General features: G+C 36.5%; 2 protein-coding genes across 6 annotated transcripts in view; one reads left to right on the plus strand and one right to left on the minus strand.

The window, feature by feature from the left end:
• The first annotated feature begins 8,785 nt into the window (after positions 1–8,785).
• On the plus strand, positions 8,786–17,588 carry LOC136409120 (sodium channel protein Nach-like). The gene is made up of 11 exons (XM_066390442.1): positions 8,786–9,148; positions 10,337–10,540; positions 10,725–10,881; positions 11,967–12,118; positions 14,780–14,870; positions 16,084–16,261; positions 16,405–16,642; positions 16,695–16,795; positions 16,852–16,975; positions 17,037–17,208; positions 17,465–17,588. Exons 1-11 carry the CDS (start codon positions 8,997–8,999, stop codon positions 17,516–17,518), a joined length of 1,623 nt encoding a protein of 540 aa, XP_066246539.1. The 5' UTR covers positions 8,786–8,996; the 3' UTR covers positions 17,519–17,588.
• A 368-nt stretch (positions 17,589–17,956) lies between these two features.
• Pkcdelta (Protein kinase C delta) overlaps positions 17,957–23,548 on the minus strand; it is a 31,563-nt gene continuing 25,971 nt past the window's right edge. For all 5 annotated transcript variants that reach the window (XM_066390118.1, XM_066390120.1, XM_066390121.1 and 2 more), the window contains 4 exons: positions 23,142–23,280; positions 22,893–23,081; positions 22,696–22,836; positions 17,957–18,988 (listed from right to left, as the gene is read on the minus strand). In XM_066390118.1, the coding sequence (XP_066246215.1) occupies positions 18,839–18,988; positions 22,696–22,836; positions 22,893–23,081; positions 23,142–23,280 (619 nt within the window). In that variant the 3' untranslated portion in view covers positions 17,957–18,838. The remainder of the gene's footprint in view (positions 18,989–22,695; positions 22,837–22,892; positions 23,082–23,141; positions 23,281–23,548) is intronic.

Raw genomic sequence — 23,548 nt, forward strand, 5'->3', positions numbered from 1 at the left:
AAAAAAAAGGGGAATGCTAATCGCAGACCTCTCAAGCGGTGACAAAACACCCATCCCAATCTGAATTGGGGGCTACGAAATCCCAGACTTTCCTTCGTCTGGAAAGCGTTTTTAACACGAAGCACATGTGCAGCGGTGACACGCGGAGATAAGATTGTGTCCCCGAAGAAGAAAAAACGAAGGGAAAGGGCCAAAGGGTGCTGCATGCGGGCCGATATTGGGCGGATATTGAGTGTCGATCGAGAGCTAAAAGGGCAAAACGCCTGCCAGAAAAATGGATTCCTGGCAGATGGTGCCAAGGACGCTCTGTATGATTAAATTTGCCTTAAATATTCGTATATATAGTCGTTTTTTTGTTGTTGAAGTCGATATGGGTGGGCCTGATTGCTGCTCCAGATGTGCCACGTCTAGCCCCTTTTACACGCACTTACACACGCACTAATTTTTTACTGTCAGTGGGAAGAGGCCGACCCAGGGTATTTTTAGATGCTTATTAATAATTTTCTAATGTGGTGTTTGCTCTGATTTTATCAGTAGCGTTGTAGAGCCAACAAATTGAGCTAAGGGCACAGACAAAAACAATATCATAGAACGTCACTGGTTTTTATCAATTTTCACTTAATATATAAATTTCGTAAAATACTGAAACTGAAAACTCAAAGAATTCTCTACTCTATCTCTCTCTATCTCTCTCTCTCTCGCACTTGAAAGTGTTGAATTGAGGAAGATTTTGAGTACTTTGAGGTCCTGTGAGGAAAGGAGAAACCATTGTTTTTAACTTTATATTTAAAAAATTCCTGACAATTCTGATACTCCACTGCCTTTTCCAGAATTTGAGAGGCGTCAAAAATTTAAGGCTCTGATAGGAGATTATTTAAAATAGACAATTTAAACCTCTATAATTGACTAAAAATTAAAATTGAATTTTGTCCATATAAATTGGTAATTACCATCACTGTCGCCGTAGCTTAAATCAAAAACAGTGTCGGCTGATCAGAGATCGTATAGCTATCATTGTTTATCGTGTGCGGTTAGACAAGGACGAAAAATAAAGACCAGGTCCTCTCATTCTGTACGAATTAATTCAAGACACGCCTTGAGACAATCGACCACGGCCAATATTGACTCATGATTTATGAAACAAAAAAGTGATATTTAGTTGAGTGATTCTAGCCTGGAAGTTTGAGAGTTTTCGAATGTGTATTTTAAAATTTAGTCCTTGGATGAAGCCCCGAATTTTAGGATCTCAGCATTTTCTATGTTGATATTAAGAAAATTGGCTATTTTCCACTCAAGTGGGGAGCGGGCGGAAAAAGGAAAGAAAAGGAAATACTTGTGGGTAACCAAGCTCGCTCATTAAAAAAAATTCGTTTCCCAAAAGAAAACGGATGAAACTCCAACAGAGACTGCGTCCATGTTTTAAATAAATTAATTTAGCTGCGAGAAATACGTTATAACATAACTTCAGGGCCGTGCCTCGCAATAATTGGGAATTACGAGCATCGGCAAATAAGGCAAAGGCGAGGAAGGCGAAGTTAGCACTCAAGTTTATCCTCTCGGTAAAGAAAAGCAGGTACAACTCTTCCATTTTCACGTGATTTAATGCCTCGAACTGGAAAATTATATTGAATCTCAATACCCCCTTCTAACAGCAAATGAAGCAGTCCATATCGTAAAAGTTTTATTGGACGTTTCGAATTTAACGCTCCTGTAAAGTTCATTTTGCAGTTTAAAGGGAACTTAATAAAACTTTGCATATTTGAAAACAAGCGTTTCGTTGATTCTGAATGGAAGCTTGAAGCAACTCTTTTTTTTCGATTTATAATCCAATATCCCTCAATCTTTGTTTTATCACCAAGAAGGGGCGAATTTATTTACATCCATCTTAAGTGCGGGCCGATAAATAAGGCAAATGGGCTTTCACGCCCTTTGGAGTGACCTTAAGGCATCTATTTTTTAAGAGAGCGAAGCGCATAAAGATAATGTTGATCGAGTGAAACGGGAGATCATAGAAGATAATGGGGGTCGGTCCTTTTTTACCCTTCCCCCCCCCCCCCCTGAATGGGGTGAATATATCACTCGTACTCATTGGAAATTTTCGAGAACCTTAGAAGAAGAATCTCTCTCTTTTGGAAGTATTTCACGTGAGATTTATGGGCTTTAAAAGATCCCAAATCAATTTCCACGAGCCGTTCAGTTTTGACCTTTCAAGTATGCACATGAAATTCCATTAAAAATATAAAGCATAAGGGAGCACTGTTTAGCTTTCTCCATCACGACGTGAGATATAAAAGATATGGTGCATTGTAAGGAATATGGGTCAAGAGAGTTGTTTGTCCATACTCCCAATTTATGACCAGAGGGAAAAGTTTGTAGTGGACAAATGCGACATGAGTGCGATTAAAAAGCTTTTTTCATGGTTTTGTTAAATGATTGATGGAAGAGACAAAAAGCAGTCGCAGTTAGAACGCGACTAATTTAATAAAACACCATTGCGAGAGAGGAATAAAAGTTGGTGGAAGTTTGCGGATTTTTGTAATAAAGTTTGAGCGCATTTCCATAAAACTAAAACTTCCCGGGGACAGGAGAACAATCGGAAGCCGAAACAGTTTCGCAAGTAAAATATGGATATGGTTGGTTATGCTGAAAGCAAGCTGCCTGGATGACTGTATTTATTGGAGATTATGCCTAGATTGAGATTTGCGATATCCTCGATAGATCTTAGAAAGCCCAAATTCCCTAGAAACCCTATCCCTTTTTGTAGCAGATATCGAACTACACACATATTTCTAAAGAATCCTCCAAGAAACACAAGCGAAGACCGCGCTTTTATCAGATAGAAAAATTCATTTAATTCCTCAACAGAATCTCATTGGCGCACTCTCATTATCAAGGAAGTAGAAATTTTTCAAAAATATTATCACTTTTTGAATTTCAATTAGTGACAGGTTTTTGTCAAATTTTGTTCATTACTTATCTGGATTTTGTTTAATTAAAATTCAAATTTCGTGGATCATGGTTGGCTGTTAGAAGAATGCCGTTGAGAAGGGCACATGGGTCCGGAAAGCTCACGACAGTAAACCTACTTCTTCGCTGAGTAAAACGCATAATTTTTTCTCAGTTTAGTATCGATTGATTTGTTTTTCTCCGACGGTGAAAAATAAGTTGACTAAAGTTTTTTTTTCTCAAACATCATGCTGTAAAGTGTCATTATTAATGCGAAAGCATTAAAAGTGTTGGTTAAAAGTGACACTTTACGGTCAGTTTTGCGCCATCTATCCCCGCCACTCCATCGAATAGACAGGATTAGCGCTGAGGGGTTTGTGTGACTCGATAATAATACAAAGACTACCTTTTTCCAAGTTTCGGCGAACCAGCAAAAACAAACAAGGTCAGCAAAACATGTTTTATGATACATAAAAGTTAATTATGTATCCAAACTGCTTTTTGACATAGTTACCAAGGACCTTAAGACATTTGTTGACGTTTATTGACAACAAGTTTTTTTATACCCTCTTTATACCAAGTTGCCGCCTGTGCGCTAGCCGATCTTGCACACACCATTTTAATTTTTCGTTTGTGTTGAATCGCTGTTTCCCATTCACACTTCCATTCTATGACCAAGTGAAAGTCACATGGTGTCAAGTCAGGACTGTACAGTGGATTGTCAAACACTTTCCATCCAAAATTTTTAAGCAGCTGTTTAGTCTTTACTGCTGCATGGGAGAGTGCATTATCATAAAGTAGAACTACACCTGATGACAACATGCCTCTTCTTTTGTTTTGTATGTCTCTTTTTAGATGTTTAAAAGTTTCACGCTAAGATGTTGCGATAATTGTAGTGTAAACAAATCACTGAACGAATCTCACATCTGGCGGGAGTTTGGATTGCAGTTGCCGTAATCAAAATGCATTGAGATCAAAACTGCGATATCAAATAGTTTACTCGCTTGATACGATCTGACGGAGAGCTGTATAAATAATATCAAAGAAACGCATCTGTATGGCAACTGACTATCCACACCTAACTAAACGGAACTTGGAAATATAGCCCTTATATATTTTTGAGAAGCAACCTTTTAATTATTATTTATCTATGTAATCTACTTCAATTCACCATATTCTACCAAAATTTTGATGTAAATTAATTTAGTAATATTCCCCTATAATGGCACTAAAGTTCGCAATTTTTCTCATGATTTCTCGATTTCCAATTACTCACTTTTATCCGTAAAAGAAGAGTCTTTTGCAGGAATATAGATTAATCTAAAAATGTGTAAATTGCAGTGAATGTTCTTTTTTTCTAACTTGGTTCATTCCGGTTTTAAATTAATTTTTTCTGGCGTTTATTAATGGTTCACAGTAAGGCGCACAGAGTGAATTTCCGTTTGCTTTCGTTATTAGACCAGACGGAGTCGGAATTTGCGCTTTTCATAATTTTATGTCTCGTTAGAGTGAGGAAAAGCGTTTTTATTAAAATTCAAGAACATATTTTTGTACTGTTAATAAAATAACATGACCTCGGAAATTTTAAGAAGTTGAGAAATAGAGAACATCAATAGAAAATCCACTGAGGATATCAATCAGACGAATTTTTGAAGATGAAAATCTCTGAAATTCTGTTTAAACACCCTGAAGCAAATATTCTGAGCCTCAATATTGCCCTTGTACCCCTGTCCGTAACTTTCAACTAAAAATATAGTGTAATACTAGATATCCTATCAAGATCGGTTATTTTAAAAATTGAAAAAGACACAGTGCTTACTTGAAAAGTTCAGATTTTTTTTATTGTCATTTATCGGATATTGTCATGGAACACAATGTCCGATAAATGGTCCCCTTGTGGCTGGTGGCGTTCCTTGAGCCTTTTGATGAAATTTTCTATGGCATTTTGTCATAATGATAGTTCAATTTTATCAATGGCGCATTGAATCTGGCCTTTCAGCTCAAGAATGGTTCTTGGATTATTGGTATATACCTTCCCCTTCAAAAACTCCTAAAGAATAAAATCCAACGACGTCAAATCGCGTGATCGTGATGGTTACATCACATCGCCGCGGCGCGAAATAATTCTCACTTGAAATTTCGTCAACAATTCCATTGTTTCGCATGCTGTGTGGCAGGCTGCGCCGTTCTATTGAAACCATATATCCGTGAAATCCATTACATCAATTTGAGTCCAGAAGAAGATGTTTATCATCTGATGGTAACGATCACCGTTGACGGTGACCGCATTGCCAGCCGCATTCTCGAAGAACGGTTTAACCACTTCGCCAATCCGAAATGAGTGACACATAGATCTCAGATAGTGGCTCGTGGTGAATACATGAGACGTTGAAGGATCACTCTTGGATTTTCAGCTCCCCAAATTCGACAGTTTTGTTTGTTGACATAGCCATCAAGTTAAAAATGCGTTTTATCAGAGTAAATTATTTTCTTCGACAAATCACCATTTACTTGATGTTGCTCTAACATCTATCATTCTGTTAGCGTTCGGTTTTGTGCATGGTCTGTTGGCTTTACATGTTGTCTCAATCGAATCTTGTAAGCTTGCAAATGAAAATCAAACCCACAATTGCATACGACGATGGCGAATCGAGGTAGAAGGATTCTGGTCAACACTGGTCACTAACTGCTGGAATATTTTCATCAGATCGAGCTGGACGATCACGACAGATCTCTTCTGGATTTGATCTCTCTGACCCAATCGCCTCAAATTTCTCGATGGATCGGACCACCGTACTGAGAGAAGGTGCGTTATGATGACCGAAAAATCCACGACACGTTCGAACCGTCTCCGCAAAACTCTCTACATTTCGGTAGTGAATTTTCACAATTTCTATAACTAAACCTCAATATTTACACTTCACAGCTGTACGAATGACACAAGAAAAATATCATTCAAAATAGCCTGTCTTAATGGGACACCGTATACAGGGTATTCCAAAAAGGTTGTGCCGAACTTATGGAGGTTATAGGGGATGGACAATTCTTGCATAGAAATCTCTAGTGACAAGTTAGCCGTTTTGGCTCCGGAGTCATTTTTGCTCAAAAGACTTCGACACTCAACTTACGTGAATAGAATAAATGCAGCAACAACAAATAATAAATACAAACAAAATAAACACTTTTTTGCCTTCTGATATAAGTTTATCAATTACATTTCTAAATTCGATGTTGGAAATTGATTTTAACCGTAATCGCAGCAACATTCGTTTAACTGGCGACAAATTTTTGCGTTTGAACTGTGGAAACGGTCCAATTTCCGTTTGAAGAGTATGCAAACATACATCTGATTTATAGCGAAACAAGATGCGACACTAGAGAAGCTGAGCGCCATTATACTGAGCGTTTTCCGAATCGTCGATTACTAGAAACAGGCAGTTTTAAACCAAATGGAAAAACCGGACATCCACGAACTGGACGAACAGTGTTCTTTGAGGAAGAAGTTTTGCATCGAATTCATGAACAATCTGCCACCAGCACGCGTGCGACAGCGAATCAAATGAATTCTGAGTGGCGGGTACTTCACGAACAGCTCTTGCACCATTATCACCTTCAAAAACTGCAAGCACCAAGTCTGCAAAATTATCGGCCACGGATACATTTTTGGTTTTTGTAATATATCGCAAATCAACCATGTTGGGACCGTTACTGAGCGTGGATCTTGCGCTCTCTCGTTCACGGTACACTCGCCACTCGGACGGTCTCTCTCTCCATCACCATCTAGACCTTCCCGCGTTCTCCGGCAAAGTCTGGAACGTACCTTTCTAGAAGGACTGCCGAGAGATATAAAAGGTCGTCGTATTATTATATATATATTATATTATGATATATATATTACATAATATATAATATATATTATTATAGGAGTATTATTCAGTAGCGTACGTCGAGGCAAAACATAGTGAAAGACAGTGAAAGAGTTCTAGTGCAGTGTAGTGTTGTTTAGTATTTAGTGTATTTTTGTATTGTAGCGTTTGTATCCATTAAAGCTTTATATTTGTTAAGTTCCCAGACCCAACAAACCAGATTTTGCTTCGATAAGTCTATTCGCCGATGAGGCTTGTTTCTCTAAGGACAGGTGCTTCAATAGGCGCAACAGCCACATATGCATCCCAATCCTCAAGCCGTCGGATCAGAGTTCATCAAAACCAATTTGCGACTAATATCCAAAATTGTTGGCGAATTTTTAATTTACTCATTCCAACTTCCACCTCAGCTAACTGGTAACATCTATCTAAATTTTTTGCAAGTCGCACTTCCTGAGATATTGGACAATGCACACGTTCCTGTGGGCACACGGGACAGAATGTGGTTCCAACACGACAGTGCACCTGTACATTTTACCTGTGTGGTGCAGGTTCACCTGAACCAGAATTTTTACGGACGATCGGTCGGAAAAGGCCGAGTTATCAGGTAGCCAGTGAGAAATCCCATTTTAGCATGTTGGATTTTTCTCTGTGTGTAAAACTTCTGTAGCGACCAAAGAAGAACTGTTGGAAACAGTGATAGCAGCCTCTTTTTTCGTACAGCAAAATACGCATATCTTGCAACGTGTGCGCGATTCGATGATTCAAAGAACAAATTTATGTAACCAGGTTGGGGTCGACATTTCATTAACATATTACACGTAAGTGATTTGTCAAGCATTTCTACGACATATAAAGAAAATTACTAAGGTTTAACCGCGTAAGAGGCTGCAATAGAGTAAGTTAGAGTTTGAGCAAAATGAAAATAATCAGGTTGGGGGAGATTAAAAAATGTACATGGTGTTCTAAAAGGGTTGTGTCAAACTTAAGGTGATCATAAGGAACATTACGATGAACAATTGTTGCACAGAAACCTCTAGATAAAAATGAGCCGTTTTGGCTTCAGAGCCATTTTTGTTAAAAAAAATAAAACGTTTAGCTCTTTTACATCAAAAGATTTCGATATTTCATTCATTTTTATTAAAGGCAATATAAAAAAAATATAATACAGGTTCAAAATGACGACATCCAACCTGATTACGTAAATTTATTCTTTTAATCATTAAATAGCGTACCATCGTAAGATTGTGCGGATCTTGCCGCACGAAAAGAAAGCTAGCTATCACTCTTCCCAACAGTTCCTTTTGGGTGGCTACAGGAGTTTCATACTCCAGTGACTTGACGTAGCCCCAGAGAAAAAATCCAACGGGCTTAAATCGGGACTTCGCACTAGCCACCTAATAAGTTTTCCTCTTCTGATCCATCATTTTATGAAAATGTCGGTTTAGATAATCCTGCACACGGACGAAATATATAGGTGTACCACCATGTTGGGACCACATTTTATTCTGTACCTCCATAGGAGCGTTTTAATAAAAGTCTTTCATAAAACAGATGAGACAAAGAAGTGTTTATTTTGTTTGTTTTTATTCCATTCACTAATTAAATACCGAAGTTTTGAATAAAAATGATTCTAGAGCCAACAGGCTCATCTTTCACTAGAGGTTTCCGTGCAAAAATTATTCACCACAATGTTCCCTATAACTTCCTTCAATTTGGCACAAACTTTTTAAAACACTCTGTATAATAACCTTGATATAGCGGCAACAATAATAATTATCACTGAAATATAGATAAACCCCAATTTTCATGCACCATTAGATGTATGAATGTTGATAGGAAACCCTATAATAGTACGTGGTCAAAAACCAGCTATTCTCAATTACTTTCCCCAATTACTCGCAGCTTCAAATCATCTTCAAAATTTTCAAATTTTAACGCTACTTTTATTGACTGTTTTAATGAGTGTTTTCATGCATTTTTCTGAGGTTTATTTAATATTCAGTAAACATCGACTCTGGCACTATAAACAATTCCAGGCAAATAGCCAGACACAGGTATATGAGTAAATGGAGTAGTATACAAAAGGCCAATCATGATTCTCGTGCACAAAGTTGAATTGCATGTGTGTATAGGACTAGTTTAATATTTTCAACTGATATTCCAGACTTAAATATTGAAGCCATGACAAAGAAGAGGCCTTTTCTGGCAAAAGTCAAGAAAAGCTATGGCTACTTGAAGACCAGCTACGAAGTGCAAACGAAAGAGTTCTTCGAAAACTCCACTTTGCATGGAGTCAAGTACATCGCCCAATCTAACCGGCCCTTTATCGAAAGGTAACCTTCCCATGCATAAATAACACATCCAGTCCAGAATATGAAAGTCTAATGTGTCACATTTAGCCGGGGCGCAAAGTTAATGTCCATACATTAAAGTATATGGAGAGAGCCCAAGGCAGGACCCCATCAAGTATTTAAATGCCCTAACTCGCGCAATTCCATTGTGAGAGGGCTTGGATATTTTTACATGTTGCTCTTTTATTGTTTATTGCAGCCGCAATGTGCGGCAATTTAAACCAAAAGTGTAGCATTAATTCACTGGATTTTATGTGCGGGCTCATGTTGACGTCATCAAAGTGCTAGATATACCAAACAGAGATTGTGCGGCACTGAGAGGACATTTTACGCGAGTGTGACTCATTTCAATCGTCAGAGTTGCTATATTGCTTTTTAATTGGTAAAGTTTTCATTAAACAAAAACCGATGATGTGCCGACGGACGTCGAGAGAGGCGTTGATAATATTTGGTTTGAAATTTCGCAATTGCTCGAAAAAAATCCTTTTTCCAAAACGTTGGGAAGACGCCGCTAATGGCATTATAAATACTGGGTAACAACCCTGTTTATAATTTGAGTGTCACAATATATCTTGCGAAACACGGTTAGAGCTGTCCTTGTTTAGCTTTATAGAAATAGCAATTGTTTACACCCTTTCTTTACTCCTTGAAAGAGACCTGGAAGTTTTAGTGCAGCCCTGTTAAACATTTGCTTTCAAGGGGCTGGATTTGGATCGAAAACTTGTTTAGTTATACATATTTGAAGGGGTTATTAAATATTCAAACATTCAGTTTTCAAACTCCACGCAAAATCACCTTAATTTTATTTTCACTGTAAGTTATTATGCCTTTTAGGATTTGGTACATTATCGGCCCCCATTAATATTTTAATACTGTTCCGTTTCCTGGTCTCCCCACTCGACATGTATCTTCTATCACATCGATACGTTTCGAGATATATATTTCAAAGTTACGTCAAGAAGTTGGTAGCCATGAAAACTTTTAAAACTTGGACCCGTATTTCATGGATCATATTTTTTCCAACGAAAACTCCCGGTATTATGAATAATGCATCACTTTTGGGGAGGCCGAAACTTCGACCGGTCTTTATCGTATTATACGAGTAGAATGCTATTTCGATCCTTTAACAGGAAATTCTCCCATTATTTGCTATTTAAACTTCCATCTTAGGTCCATGTGGTTCACCTGCGTGACGATGGGTACTGTCGCCACCTGCGTAGTTATTTTCAGCTTATGGGACAAATTCCAGAACAACCCCACCATTACGGGCCTGGACACTGATTTCCACAATTGGCTGGTACCATTTCCTGCTGTCACTTTGTGTCCAACGCAGCCGGCGAGTTTGAGCCGCATTGCCGCATATTTGAAAATATCGTGAGTTGCTTTAACAACTTGATCTAAACAATAGAACTTAAATCTATCCATTTTCCATTAAAATCAATGGGGCTTGTTTAATTGGGTTTTCCGCTTCATATATACACGTGTATTGTCTTTAATAAGGGTGTTACGCCCAATAAAGTTCCAATGTTAGCCTTGAAGTGAAATGGATATTTTCCAGGGAGAATGAGACCAAAAACTTGGAGATTTTTGACCTGTATGCAGGATTTAGTAAACTGTCCCTTGCAACAATTCCAGAATTTTCCGATAAGTATGAAAAAAAATGGAGGGATATGTTGCCGAAAGAGCCAGATGATCTTGCCAAATTAATACTACACGTAAGAGCTTTGTTAAGCATTTTCGCGACATATAAAGAAAACTCCAAAAGCTTAAAAGTTGAAGAAATTGCATTATATTAAGTAAGAATTTGAACAAAATGAAAATAATCAAGTTAGGAGTGATTAAAAAATATACAGGGTATTACAAAAATATTATGAAAAATTTAAGAAGATAAAAAAGATACTGCGAAAAAAATTTTTCACATTGAAACCTCTACTCAAAAATTATCCGTTTTGGCTCCAGTCATTTTTGTTCAAAAACGTAATGTTAACTCGTTAACCCCAAAAGACTTTGGTATTTAAATCATTTTTATTAAAGTTAACGTAAAATAAAATTATAATAAAGGGTCAAAGTATCAACTCACGACTTGGTTACAAAAATTTGTTTTTTGAATCATTGAATCGTGTACCCGCTGTAAGATGTGTGGATCTTACTGCACGAACAGCGAGGCTACCATCATTTTTCACAACAGTTTCTCTTGAATGGCTACAGGAGTTTCATACACTAATGACTTGATGTAATCCCAGAGGAAAAAATTCAACAGGCTTAAATCGGGATTTCGCCCTGGCCACCTGATAGGTCCGCCTTTTCCGATCGATCGCCCATAAAAATGTTGGTTTATATGAGGAAAATATGCAGGTGCGCCGTCATGTTGGAACCACATTCTATCCCATACACTCATAGGAACGTGTGCATTCTCCCATAGCTCAGGAAGTGCGCCTTGCAGAAAATTTAGGAATCTGTTTACTTTGCTCGTTGTTATTCTATCCACATAAGTTGAATATCGAAGCCTTTTGAACAAAAATGACTCTGTAGCCAAAACGACTCATCTTTGACCAGAGGTTTCTTTATAAAAATTGTTCACTGAAATCTCCCCTTTAACCTCCTCAATCTGGCCTCAATCTTTCTAAAATACTTTATACATATGTATAAAAAATTATTTTTCCTTTTCCGTTCACTAAAAAATGAAAAAAGAAACAAATTAAGGTTAATAATTGAAGTTACCCCAATGTATTTTTTTGATATTTTGTTTATTAAATTTCGTCATAAATTTTAATAATGGAAATGTCCTGGAACGTTCCAGATTGCTGACAAATGCGAGGACATATTTGACCAGTGCAAATTCAAAAACGACCCAATCACGTGCTGCCGCAAGGGCAGCCCCAGTTTCCATCCAGTTTTAACGGAAAATGGCTTCTGCTACAGTTTCAATTCCATGCATTTCCAGGAATCCAGGTATGATACAAAGTTTATTTACCAAATTTATAATCTACAGGAGAAAAATATTATACTAATAGAATTTTTTGCTCATTTCCTGGAATTACCAATGGACGTTTCTGTTTTCTTCTAACTTGACAGTTACATTTCGTACTACTGTTTCTGTAGGCGACGTGCCGTTTTAATTAAAGCAGGAAACCGAAGTCGTGCTTTAACTTAAAGTTTTTTAATTATAATAAATATTTTCTGCTTTCTGTAGCTATAATTAAAAGCTTGATTAAGCCTGGTGGACCATAACGAGACTGAGCAAGTTATGATCGATTCATAGCTGAAAAGGTATATTGAAATGGAGAGTAGGAAATGATTCTGAATACATCCATCTGCCCGAAATGCATAGAACAAATATCCTTGGGGAAAAGGGGAATGGGGAAGTAAGAATGGGGAATTTCCGTGTGTGCATATTAAGGTATTCCTCCTAGGAAATTCAAAAGTGAATCCAATTTTCTCGTGGAGTTTAACAGCTAAAGCTCTATTTTTGAGACGATATCATAGAGTTAGGACCTAGGGAGCAAATTATAGTTAGTTTTATCAGGAACATCCATGTTAGTTGGAAACACATGTGCGAAAACTCTCCCGGTTCAAGCTACAATCGCCCATCTCAAACAACGCGACATTTTGGCGATTTCGCCTAATATCTCAATAAAATAATTATTCTGGGCAACGGTAATCAGGCAGGCACAGCAGCCTCGCACAGAGCGACAAAAGTCGAATTGTATTATGCGTTCTTGTCTGATGTCACGTAGTAAACAAAGATACCTAGTCCAGAAGCAATTGACACTTGCCTCAAAGGATGACAGCAGTGCACAGTGGTGATAATTACTAACTTCGATCGCCAGAATTGCTTTTTAATTTTTGGCCTATCTCAAGATCTCAAGATCTTGGCTACATCAAGGTCCCATAACCCCCATAGGGGCCTTGAGAGAATATTTTCAGTATTTTTAAGGGTGGTCATAGGAGTTTTAGCCATGTTTACCCTAATGAAATTCATATTAAAGCATTTATTGGTGTAATATTCTGTCTGGTAATCGAAAGAATTGTTCACTAAATGTGAAAGTTTTTCCCAATATTCTCCCAATATAATTTAAAGCCAATAGATTCTGGTAACTTTACCATGAAGATATTCGCGGGAACGTTGAAATAAAGATAGAGTATTGATCAGTTTCGTGGTTTCCATGCAAATGATCTTTTAGGTAAAATTGGCAGTACATTGATGTAGTGGCCCAAAAGGAGATAGTTTTGTATGTTTTTTATTGAGATTTTGTTCAATTTGTAGAGATCAAATATTGAGGAACGCCACTTCGATTGTTCTGAAAGTTTTTTTTTTATTGTGGCGTGTGGGTTTGTTTAATTTTTAATAAATTTGTATGATTTCTCCTATCTCTTATATTTCTACCAGTCGCCTCTTGTTCAGCACTTCGTGGGACCTGTGTTTTATTATCTTTAGATTTAATATAAATCGATTACTATACTTTGGGAAGTAAATTAGAAAAATATATGCAAAAATTTAAAAACTTTTAAAAACAAAGTTATTTTCGAAAGTCTGGAAGAACAAACACGATTATAGATTATTTTCTTATAATGAATATATTGACTAAAGTTTTGCTTAATTAGGCAAGAAATGCGATGGTTGGCAAGTTGTAGACTCTGGAAAAGTTTATGGAAAAAAGGGGGACTGAGATAAGAAATTACTTATCGTCCAGCACATTTTTTAGCGCCATTTGAGAAGGGGAATTCGAAAATATCTTAAAAAAACTACACGCTGTAACAAGAAACGTATTGCACGAGAACGAAATATTCGTTTTTAGATAAATAATGAGTGATCATTAAAAACACTTGTCTACTAGAGGTTTTTTTAATAGTCACCTTTTGTAATTCATACCTTTAAATCCCCCTTTACTCCTAAACCCAATAAGAATTAAAAACTTCTTTTGTTTGGTGAAATTTGTAAGGGCCCCCAATGTTCAATGCTGCTGTGTACCATTACAGTATATACCCCAATTGTCCCCCGAATTATGTCAATTTATCAAGTGAGGTTAAACAAAGATAGAAATTAAGTTCCTTGAACGTTACGTCATCAAGAGACATGGTCGGCCATTTTCCCTGTGTTTTTGCATAGAATTTTCAAATTAAAGTATTTTACTGTTATTTATTGTTCCCTTTATTATAGTTTCTGAAAAAATAATCCAAAGCAGGATGTTAACAGATGGCGCAATAACGAAACCCATAAGTTCCCTGCCCGTTTTAATTATTATACAAAATCCGAACCTCGTTTCGCGGTTCCTCATTTTCCTTTTCGGAGCCGGAAAATTTATTGGACTGAGCGGGTTTTTCGCCGGCGCAGATACACAACAGCGGTATTCCTTGTAGGTTTTTATTATGATGAATGGCCGGGAATATTAGAGAGAAAAGGCGGAGAACACGGCGAAAATTGAGATAGCACAACGACGCCTTTATCGTGTCATATTTTATTGCGCCAAATCTACTCGAGATAGCTGAGAAAAAATGTTTTTATTTTCCATTAGAGGCAACATGTTCTACTCGATAGGGCTCCAACTTTAATAATTTACAAATTAGCTTAACCTCATCGTGTATCATAATAAACTTGAAATTCTATTTCAGTGAGGAGAAGTTTCATAAGCAATATATTAAGGAAACGGACATTAAATGGTCGCTGGAGTTCTCAGCGAAGTCTCCAACAGTTTCTATGTTGGTAAGAATTTCTTTCTTTTTCGGTAGTAACTGATAAAGTTCAAACCAATATAGATTTAAAATGAGCAAAAAAGGCATCGCTGACGGAAATATTCATCTCTCGATTTTCAGCGAGGAACACCAATTAAGGATAAGAGAATGGCAAGATTCGAATCAAAGAATGCCCTTTTACCAATTTTTTTGTCAGTAGTAAGCTGAAATTTTTCACTTACTTCTCTATTAAACTCATAAAGTTTCACTCATTCTGTAACGTAACACTGCAACAAGAGTTAACAAATCGTCTCCATTAATTTAACCCGTATTTCCTCGTTTTGTGTGGAAAGTTCAAGCTGGAAGAGTCATATTAAACCTCCGACATTAATTGGGGGATAAAGTTGTTCCACGTTAAATGATCATCCGAGGCTTTGAGTCGGGTTTTTTCCGTTGACCGAGATAGGGAATGTTTAAATCAAACTCCGGAATAAAAAAAATCGCTTTGATGCCTTCAAACAGTTTAAAAAACTTGAATATTTTGTGTTGTTTGTATTTTTGGTGTCGCTCTGCTCGAAATTCGGTACAATTTTTAAAATATTTATTTGAAAATGCTTCAAAAGTTATACAAAAAAACATTGATTTTAATCCTGTTTGAGGTTTAAAATATTGAGATGGAACTCATAACACTTTGATGCATCTCCAGTGACTTTCCAAGCCTTCACGATCCCCAAATATCCCTCAATGCGTTCAAAATGTTATCTGGAATTTCCCTTTACAGCTTATTAATATATGACCTAGAAAGTATCCAAAACCGCCTTATTTGAATAGACGATTTCTGCAAGAAATAGTTGAAATGCGCAATTTTTAGCGTTTATGGAGAAGTAGATGCAATGAATATCGAAGCGAAAAATCGACTTTGCGATCATTCCATTGACCCTCAATACGAGATATAAAATAAATAAATAAATAAATAAAACCACTTTAGTATTTATTAGCAATTTGCTTTGTAAATAACGGTGTAAGGGCTTAAAGGTAGAAATATTAGGGAGAGATGAACAAACACTAACGATCAGACTCTCGAGGTTGCCATGCCGCAGATTATCATGTCATAATCACGTTGATCCTTTTCTTCCCCCTTATTACGGAGAGTCATGAATTTTTTGGCAATTCAAGATTATGACGCCACAGATTTATATTGCTCCACTTTTTTTTCGCGTAAACCTTTATTATTTTTTGCCCAGCTCTACATTATCAATTCGGACGAAATGATCGGCATAGACGTGCAACCGCAACTCTACTGGGACTCCAAAATTGACAGAATCCAGTTCTCATTCAAGGAGACGTACACCACTGAAGACACGAGACAGCTAACTATTAAACAAAGGCGTTGCATCTTCGAGGATGAAATCAAACTTAAAAGTACGCAATTCAGTACTTTCGTCATTATGTTGAGAAAAAGTGGTTGGCGAAGGCGTACATGTTGCTATACCATTTTGCCCATATTCCTGACTGATTGACGAAGGGCCCTTTGATTTTTGGTTCAACTTTTGTTTTTGTTGCAGTTGATAATACCTACACATTCACAGCATGCACGATTCAATGCAGAATGGACTCGGCAAAATTCTATTGCGGTTGCGTTCCATTTTTCTACCCAAAAGTATCGGGATTTCCCCATTGCAACGTGTCGTCGTTTCAATGCATTTCGACGCACATGCAGGAAATTAAGGACGTCAGCAAATGTGACTGTCAATTAGGTTGCAGGAACACGGTTTACGAGGTGGAAACGCAGAAAATTAAATCGTAAAAGCGTTGATTTTTGCGTTAATTCATTAGTCATTTAAATGGTTTTCAGGGAGTCAGCACTGGATGAGAATAAAATCGAAATCGGTTTCGTCTCCTGGCCCATGGTGCGGTATAAACGCGAAGTGCTTTTCGGCTGGGTGGATTTATTGGGTAAGTCGTCGATAAATTACTTACTTTAACCGTACGTTTTCCTTGAATCGCTTCAGTATCCTTCGGAGGCATCGCGGGCTTGTTCCTGGGCTTCAGCCTTCTATCTGGAGTCGAAATAATTTACTACTTTACTATAAGGGCCTTTATAGCAGCTTTTCGAGAACGGAAGTATTTAAATAGGTACTGCGATTGTTGCCCCGTACGCTTTCTATTGATTTATACGTGATAAACCCACTTTTAGGATCCGGAAAGAAAAGGGCGAAAAAGCGCAACCCGCTCATGACTTAAGCATGACTCCATATTTCATAGCTGAGCCCCTGCCAGGTCGCGGTATCGACATTGTCGTTAAGCGATTTCGGAACAACTCGAACCCCGATTTTCAATATGGCCGAAATTTTAAGGGCAGGAATAATGTGAGTATTCCTGTGTGTAGACAAATGTATGGCAAGTTTTCTTTAAAGTAATGATTCCCAGTGCTCAAATTCCACGAATGTGATAAATTTAGAGATAAATAAGAAGAATTAAGAAAAATATGTCTAACATATGGCTTGAATTATCGACTTCCAAATGCATTAAAGAAATCGTCTACAATATTGGTCTATTAACTGAAATAAACCCAGAAATAAGGATGTAGTGTACCAATTTCAATTACGTATCTTTCTGTTTCAGAACGGTATGGTAGTGGAAATGGTGCCTCCCTTTGGGATCGAGTTCGTTAATTAGGGCCAGTCAGAGCTGAAGTGGAGGAGTTGTGAAGTGTAAGTTTTATTTCATATTTTCTACATATAAATACCTCAATTCTTCCTGAAAAAAGGATCCTTGAAATCCTATGTTTCATTTATATATTCCTGGCTTTCTACGAAACAAATATTGTAAAGTTCTCGTAATTTTTCATAACGTTTTGACTACGATTGCCACTTTGTTAATTTGTGAAACTTTTAAAGTAGTGGGAATCGTGACCCAAAGATTGTACAAATTATTTTTGATGAATTTTTCATAATCTTTGGGTCACGATTGCCACTTCTTCAAAAGTTTTAAAAAATAACAAAGTGGCAATCGTGACCATAAGATTGTGCAAATATTTTTTGCTGAACTTTTCACAATCTACAGTCACAATTAATTCTATATTATTTCTTTGATTTTTGAAATAAAACTGCATCGTTAATTAAACTTTCAATATAATATTCCACTTTTCCAAATGTACAAATCTATGTGTAATAAAATGTGCATTACAATACAACGCACCATTCATCGCATCTATATTTATCGACAACACAAAAATCTAGACAGGTTTAAGCCGAAATAAAGGCCGCTGCGAATAATGCGTTTTATTTGCATTTACCCGCTGTTTATCCAATCACAGAGAAAATAAATCTATATTTATATTCTATTATACGCGACATATATTACATCTAAAATATAAATAAATAATAGTCATATTGCTAAGTTAATATAAACGTTAAAAACATCAATACGGATTAATTAAAATTCGTATGAGACTAAAGAGATTACATTTGACATTGACCCTATGTATATGAGCTTATATAAGAAATTTTTTGGCTTTACATTCAAGTTTGATATAAATAAAAATATGTATGTGTTTTTTAGAGAAATGTACATCCTTTAAACAGTAGAACAACCAATTTAAAATAGGAACAATTTTTTAATTGTATTTTTTGGTACACTGTATACATCTGTCTTCTTTTTCTTTCCATCTTATGTGAAACTCAGCGAGAAGACACATCAGAACATCAATCTGATTAACATGATTGTGTCCAACACTCGAGGCTTGATCAGAAACAAAATTCAACATCTCATGTAGTTAAGTATAATTAGGCAAAGTCGGGTAATTATAACGAAGTAACATTAACGTCACAACAAGTGAGTTGGAGCAAATTTTGTACTATTTCTTCTTTCAAAAATTTAAGTTAAGCTGTTCTTCCCCTATTTACAATTTCCAATTCCAAGGGCAACAATATCTTCACCTGCCCTAAAAGAGAATAGGAACAATTTACAAGTACAACCAAGTTTTTCCACGAATTTTCATTTATCAGTGGCGTTCGGATTGGTGTAGCTGAAGCCCTGAAACTGGGTTTGGTCCATGGACTGCAAAATTCCGGTTTCAATGGGTGTGAGTTTCGCCTTTTCGGTAGTGAAGGTCTTGTCAAAGTATTGCGTGTCTAGGGGATGTTGCTGGGAAAATAATTTTAGTTATTTTTCTGCTAAGAATTGATTGAGAAACACTTGAATGAACGAATGTATGGAATGGCAGCACCTCGAATTTCATTTATTAAAAGAAATTCATTACAAATTAATTAAAAATGTATTAAATCCTTTAAAAAATCAAATAACATCACTTTTTGGTGTTAGTTTAGCTTCAGAGAATCCACCTAAAACTGCGGTTTTTGACATCAAAACAAAAATTGGGTCATCCTTCGCTGCAAAGCAATTTACCCCTAAATTGTTCCACTCTCGAACAATCTCGTTGAACGGTATAATAAGAAGTTATCGTTTCATCTTGCGCAAAATGTCCGGTGAAATATTCATACGGCGTTAATCAAAGAGCTATTTGACGCCCGTCTAAAGGTCAAATCTGACGGATAAAGTACTCTATAGGTGAATTCTTGCCCTCAGTCCTAAGGGGATTTATTAAGCCAATCCATCAGCGTCTTATCTGGAGACCGAACAGCTGTAGCAAATATGGCAGTCGGAAAAAACTAATCTCTGAGGTGATAAATTGGCCTTAAGTCCGGTTTTTCCGAGTTAATTGACTATTGATTTCCACGATATAAATCGTCTCCAGGCATAATTTTAATACCTCAGAAAAATCGTATTAAATTATTTAAGAAACATCATTTGACAAAAGTATTCAATACAGTTGACCCGCATATGAAAACATTAATCACCGTTCGCAAATATTTGACTTTATGCCGATTTCGCAGCGCCATTTCCTATTGCCATGTAAATCATTCGGTTACATGAGAGCAGTAAATTTTATTGACAAACAATCTTCAAAATAACGAACCGAAATGGAAGAGGAAACCCCGAGCTGAAAATGATTTACTGCCGAAATTCCAGAGAACTTATCTCGGCTCTCGCCGTGTCAACGAGACGATATTATTTAAGAGTTTGCTACCAAGAAAAAATTATATTCATATAGATTTCTTGAGAGTACCTCGTATATTTTGTTTTGGACCTACTCCATTAGATGGCGCCATTACAAGGGAGACAACCGTAGACTTAACCTTCTTTAAAAATTGATTACATCATAAATATTAACATCGGCACAAACTTCCATCCACATGACCCACTTCAGTTTTAATCCATGTACGGTAAACTGGAAACGAATAATGGACGGATAGACAACTTATATATGCAATAAAAACTCTCGACGTTGATTGGGGTAATTTTAATCAACATACACGCAGTCATAAATATTAATGAATCTCGTATAATACAGCCTCATAGAGAGGAAATGTGGATAATGGCGAACCGCTCCGGTATAAAACTTTCAAACGCGCAGCATATTTGTTTTCCGAATTTCCTTCCGAGTGCAATTATCATTATCCAGGTTATAATAATTATAATTATTTATACCACACCGAGACGTAATAGCATAGAGATATGGCAGTCGTACAATTGCTGCATATCCGTCTATGATAAGTATATTTAATCTGTCGTCACACCATTTGCGATAGTGCCATCTAATGGAGCCGTTACGAGGTCCTTTCAAAAAACAACGTTAAGTTAAGTTAACTTTTTATTGTAAGGAAATTTCAAAATTCAGTTAAAAATTACCGACACGTTCACAATTTTCTCATGCACCGTAATCGAATAATTATCACGCCAAATATGTGCGGGTAGGTCAACAAATTGGTAATGGTAATAAGTTATGTTATGCATCGATGAACGAATTAATAGGCACTACGTTGACTGCGCTGTATAATTGGAAGAAATTCCTTTTATGAACATATTTTGAAACCGAACAAAATTTCATACTTAGGACCTTATGATGATTTTTAAACAGCGATAATTCACATCTAAATATAATATATTTTTAAAAATTTTGTCGCTCAGTCCTCGTATATATTTATGATAATGTCTCGTATTTTATCTGGCTATCAGCATTGACCCTCTTTTCCACGAGATGGAGTTAATGTACACACGCAGTACTCTGAGAGGAGATGTCGAGAAAATGGAGCAAAACTAATTTTTCTTTGGTAATTTCGTAATTAAATAGCTAATTTGAAATGTTACACCTCTGTGGATTTGAGAATCGTACTGAAAGATTCTAGAAATTAATGCATATCTATATCAACCATCTACCGTAGTATGCAGAGCGAAACAAGTTCTTTTGTTTTGTGTGTGTTTTTGAAAATTGATTGTAATAATCAGCTGAATGAACCGACTACGCCTTTGTTTTATTTAATTGAATTGCTAACTTTCAATAATTAAATACACATCCATGACACTGATCTGTCGTGATAAACAGTGGCGGAAGACTGTTCAACAAGAAAATTTTGCTTCTATAAAATATTGAAAATTAGTTTGCAATAAAAAAAAATTACTGCTACACTATTGTTATCCCAAACTAAATTTCCACTATGCACTGAAATTTCTCAACATGCCTTGAAAAGTATTAAAAATCAGTTTCTACTAATTAACCCATTTGCATTGCTCGCCACTGTTTTGCTTGGGAATAAAAATTTACAATTTGTCTGCTTTCTATACATATTGATTCAACTGATCTGTTATGACAGGCAGTAGCGGAATAAGTTCCTTTAATAATACATTGAAACACAGTTTTTTGTTGTCAATTAATTCCTGTTACGCCCCTGTTCTTTTGAGAGATAAATTTGACAATTTTACTGAATTTTACAGATGTAATACCAAATACGATCCAGAATTTCAAAGTATGTTTTACGACTTTACGATTTACGAACGAAATTAACTTGAAGAATATCCATCATCTGTACTCAACTGCGACTGAATTAAAACAAATTAAAACAGGTCTAAGACGACGAGGAGACGACGAAAAGTTGTATTTTGTAGTTAATTAAATCCTGACTAGTTTTAATGAAAGCCGTCAATTTGCCCAAAATCCCGAAAATTATTCTCGATCTTGAGGCGGATCCCTAATTAAGTCTCCGGCCATTCAATTCGTCCAAATGAATCCTAAGTTCTACGTGCGAATCACTGCTGAAATATGATAATAAATCTCGGGACTTTTTGCCGACATTAAGCCGGCTTCACGACTCACGAGACCGTTAACTTTTTTCATTAATTTCCGTCCACAAAAGTGCAAAACACTCTCTTGTCCGGGAAACGCTATTGATGGAACTATCAAGTCAGGCTAGATGTAAAAACAAAGACTGAAATATTACTTTATCTTTTTCTATTGTTCTTCCGAACGTTAAAACCTTAAGAGGATTTACGCTTCGAGATATCTGGGAAAGGAGAATCTGTTTAAACATCATGCAAAATATATTGCACTTTATGTTCTTTTACGCGACTCTACACGATTTCTCCCCGTAAGAAAAGTTTTGTTCGACTATTTTTAAGATTTAAGACCACTGCGCCGCGTCACTTGCACTGGCGCAGTCTGGCTTGCTCCAATACTAAAATACGAGGTCCATTCAATAAATATACACGTACATATTTGAGTAGGTTTTAAAAATGGTTCTTCCCAAATATAATTTGAAACTTGCTTTAGGAAAAAGTGGCAACTTTGCCACCTTTTACTTCTTGTCAAACGTGGAATGCTGTGAAATTTGGAAAATAATTTTTCCATTTTTAATTTTTCACCGAAAATTGTGTTAAATTTAAAATTACTGTCACAAAATTGCCACTTTCATTTATTTTCTGTCAGACACAGACACATATCTAAAACGAATTCTTACCAGGTTGGGTTTAAAGGGAGATTCCAGCTGCCTTGCCTCCAACGCTGCCCAGTCTATCGGTTTGAAGAAAGGATGATCCTGTATGTCTCCGTGAGGCGAAAATCGATTCCCAAGTCTTTTGTTTGCGTCTTTTTCCAGGAACTGTAATCAAATTTAATATGACAATTGAGCAAAAATAAAACAAATTTGACACTTGCCTGTAATAAAACAGAACCGGCCTCCGCACTCAGGAACCGAGGAATGACCGGTTTTTCGTTGCAAATTGACCAAAATAGTTCATCCTCGTCGCCACCACTGAACGGAGACTGCCCCAACAGCATTTCGTACAAAAGTACTCCAAATGACCACCAGTCCACACACTGGTTGTAATGCTGTCCTTTAATTATCTGGATATAAATTTAAAAAAGTTCAAAAATAATAACATTGAAAATCGTAAATATTCATACTTCGGGGGCCATATAATCGGGGGTGCCACAGAACGTGTCAGCCATGCGATCCAGGAAAATCTGCAGTTTGCACATGCCGAAATCAGCTATCCGCACGTGGCCGTCAAAATCGAGGAGAATGTTATCCAGTTTTAGGTCTCTGGAAAATCCCAAAATCAATAGAAAAAACTTAGAAATAGGCAACACTGATATATTCAAAGAAATTAATTTGTTTTGGAATGGAAACAGATTAATTTCTTCTTAAATTGAAAACTGATTGCAAATTATATTATAAAAGAACAAATATTATCGAAAAAATGAGTGCGTAGTCAATGGGAATAGCGTTAAAATCGTAGTGCATATTCCTATTAATTATCTTGATAAATCATAGGCTACAAAGTGCGCCTTACTAAAGTAATTCTCAACAT

The sequence above is a fragment of the Euwallacea similis genome, chromosome 5 (assembly GCF_039881205.1).
Source record: "Euwallacea similis isolate ESF13 chromosome 5, ESF131.1, whole genome shotgun sequence".
Taxonomy (NCBI): Eukaryota; Metazoa; Arthropoda; class Insecta; order Coleoptera; family Curculionidae; genus Euwallacea; species Euwallacea similis.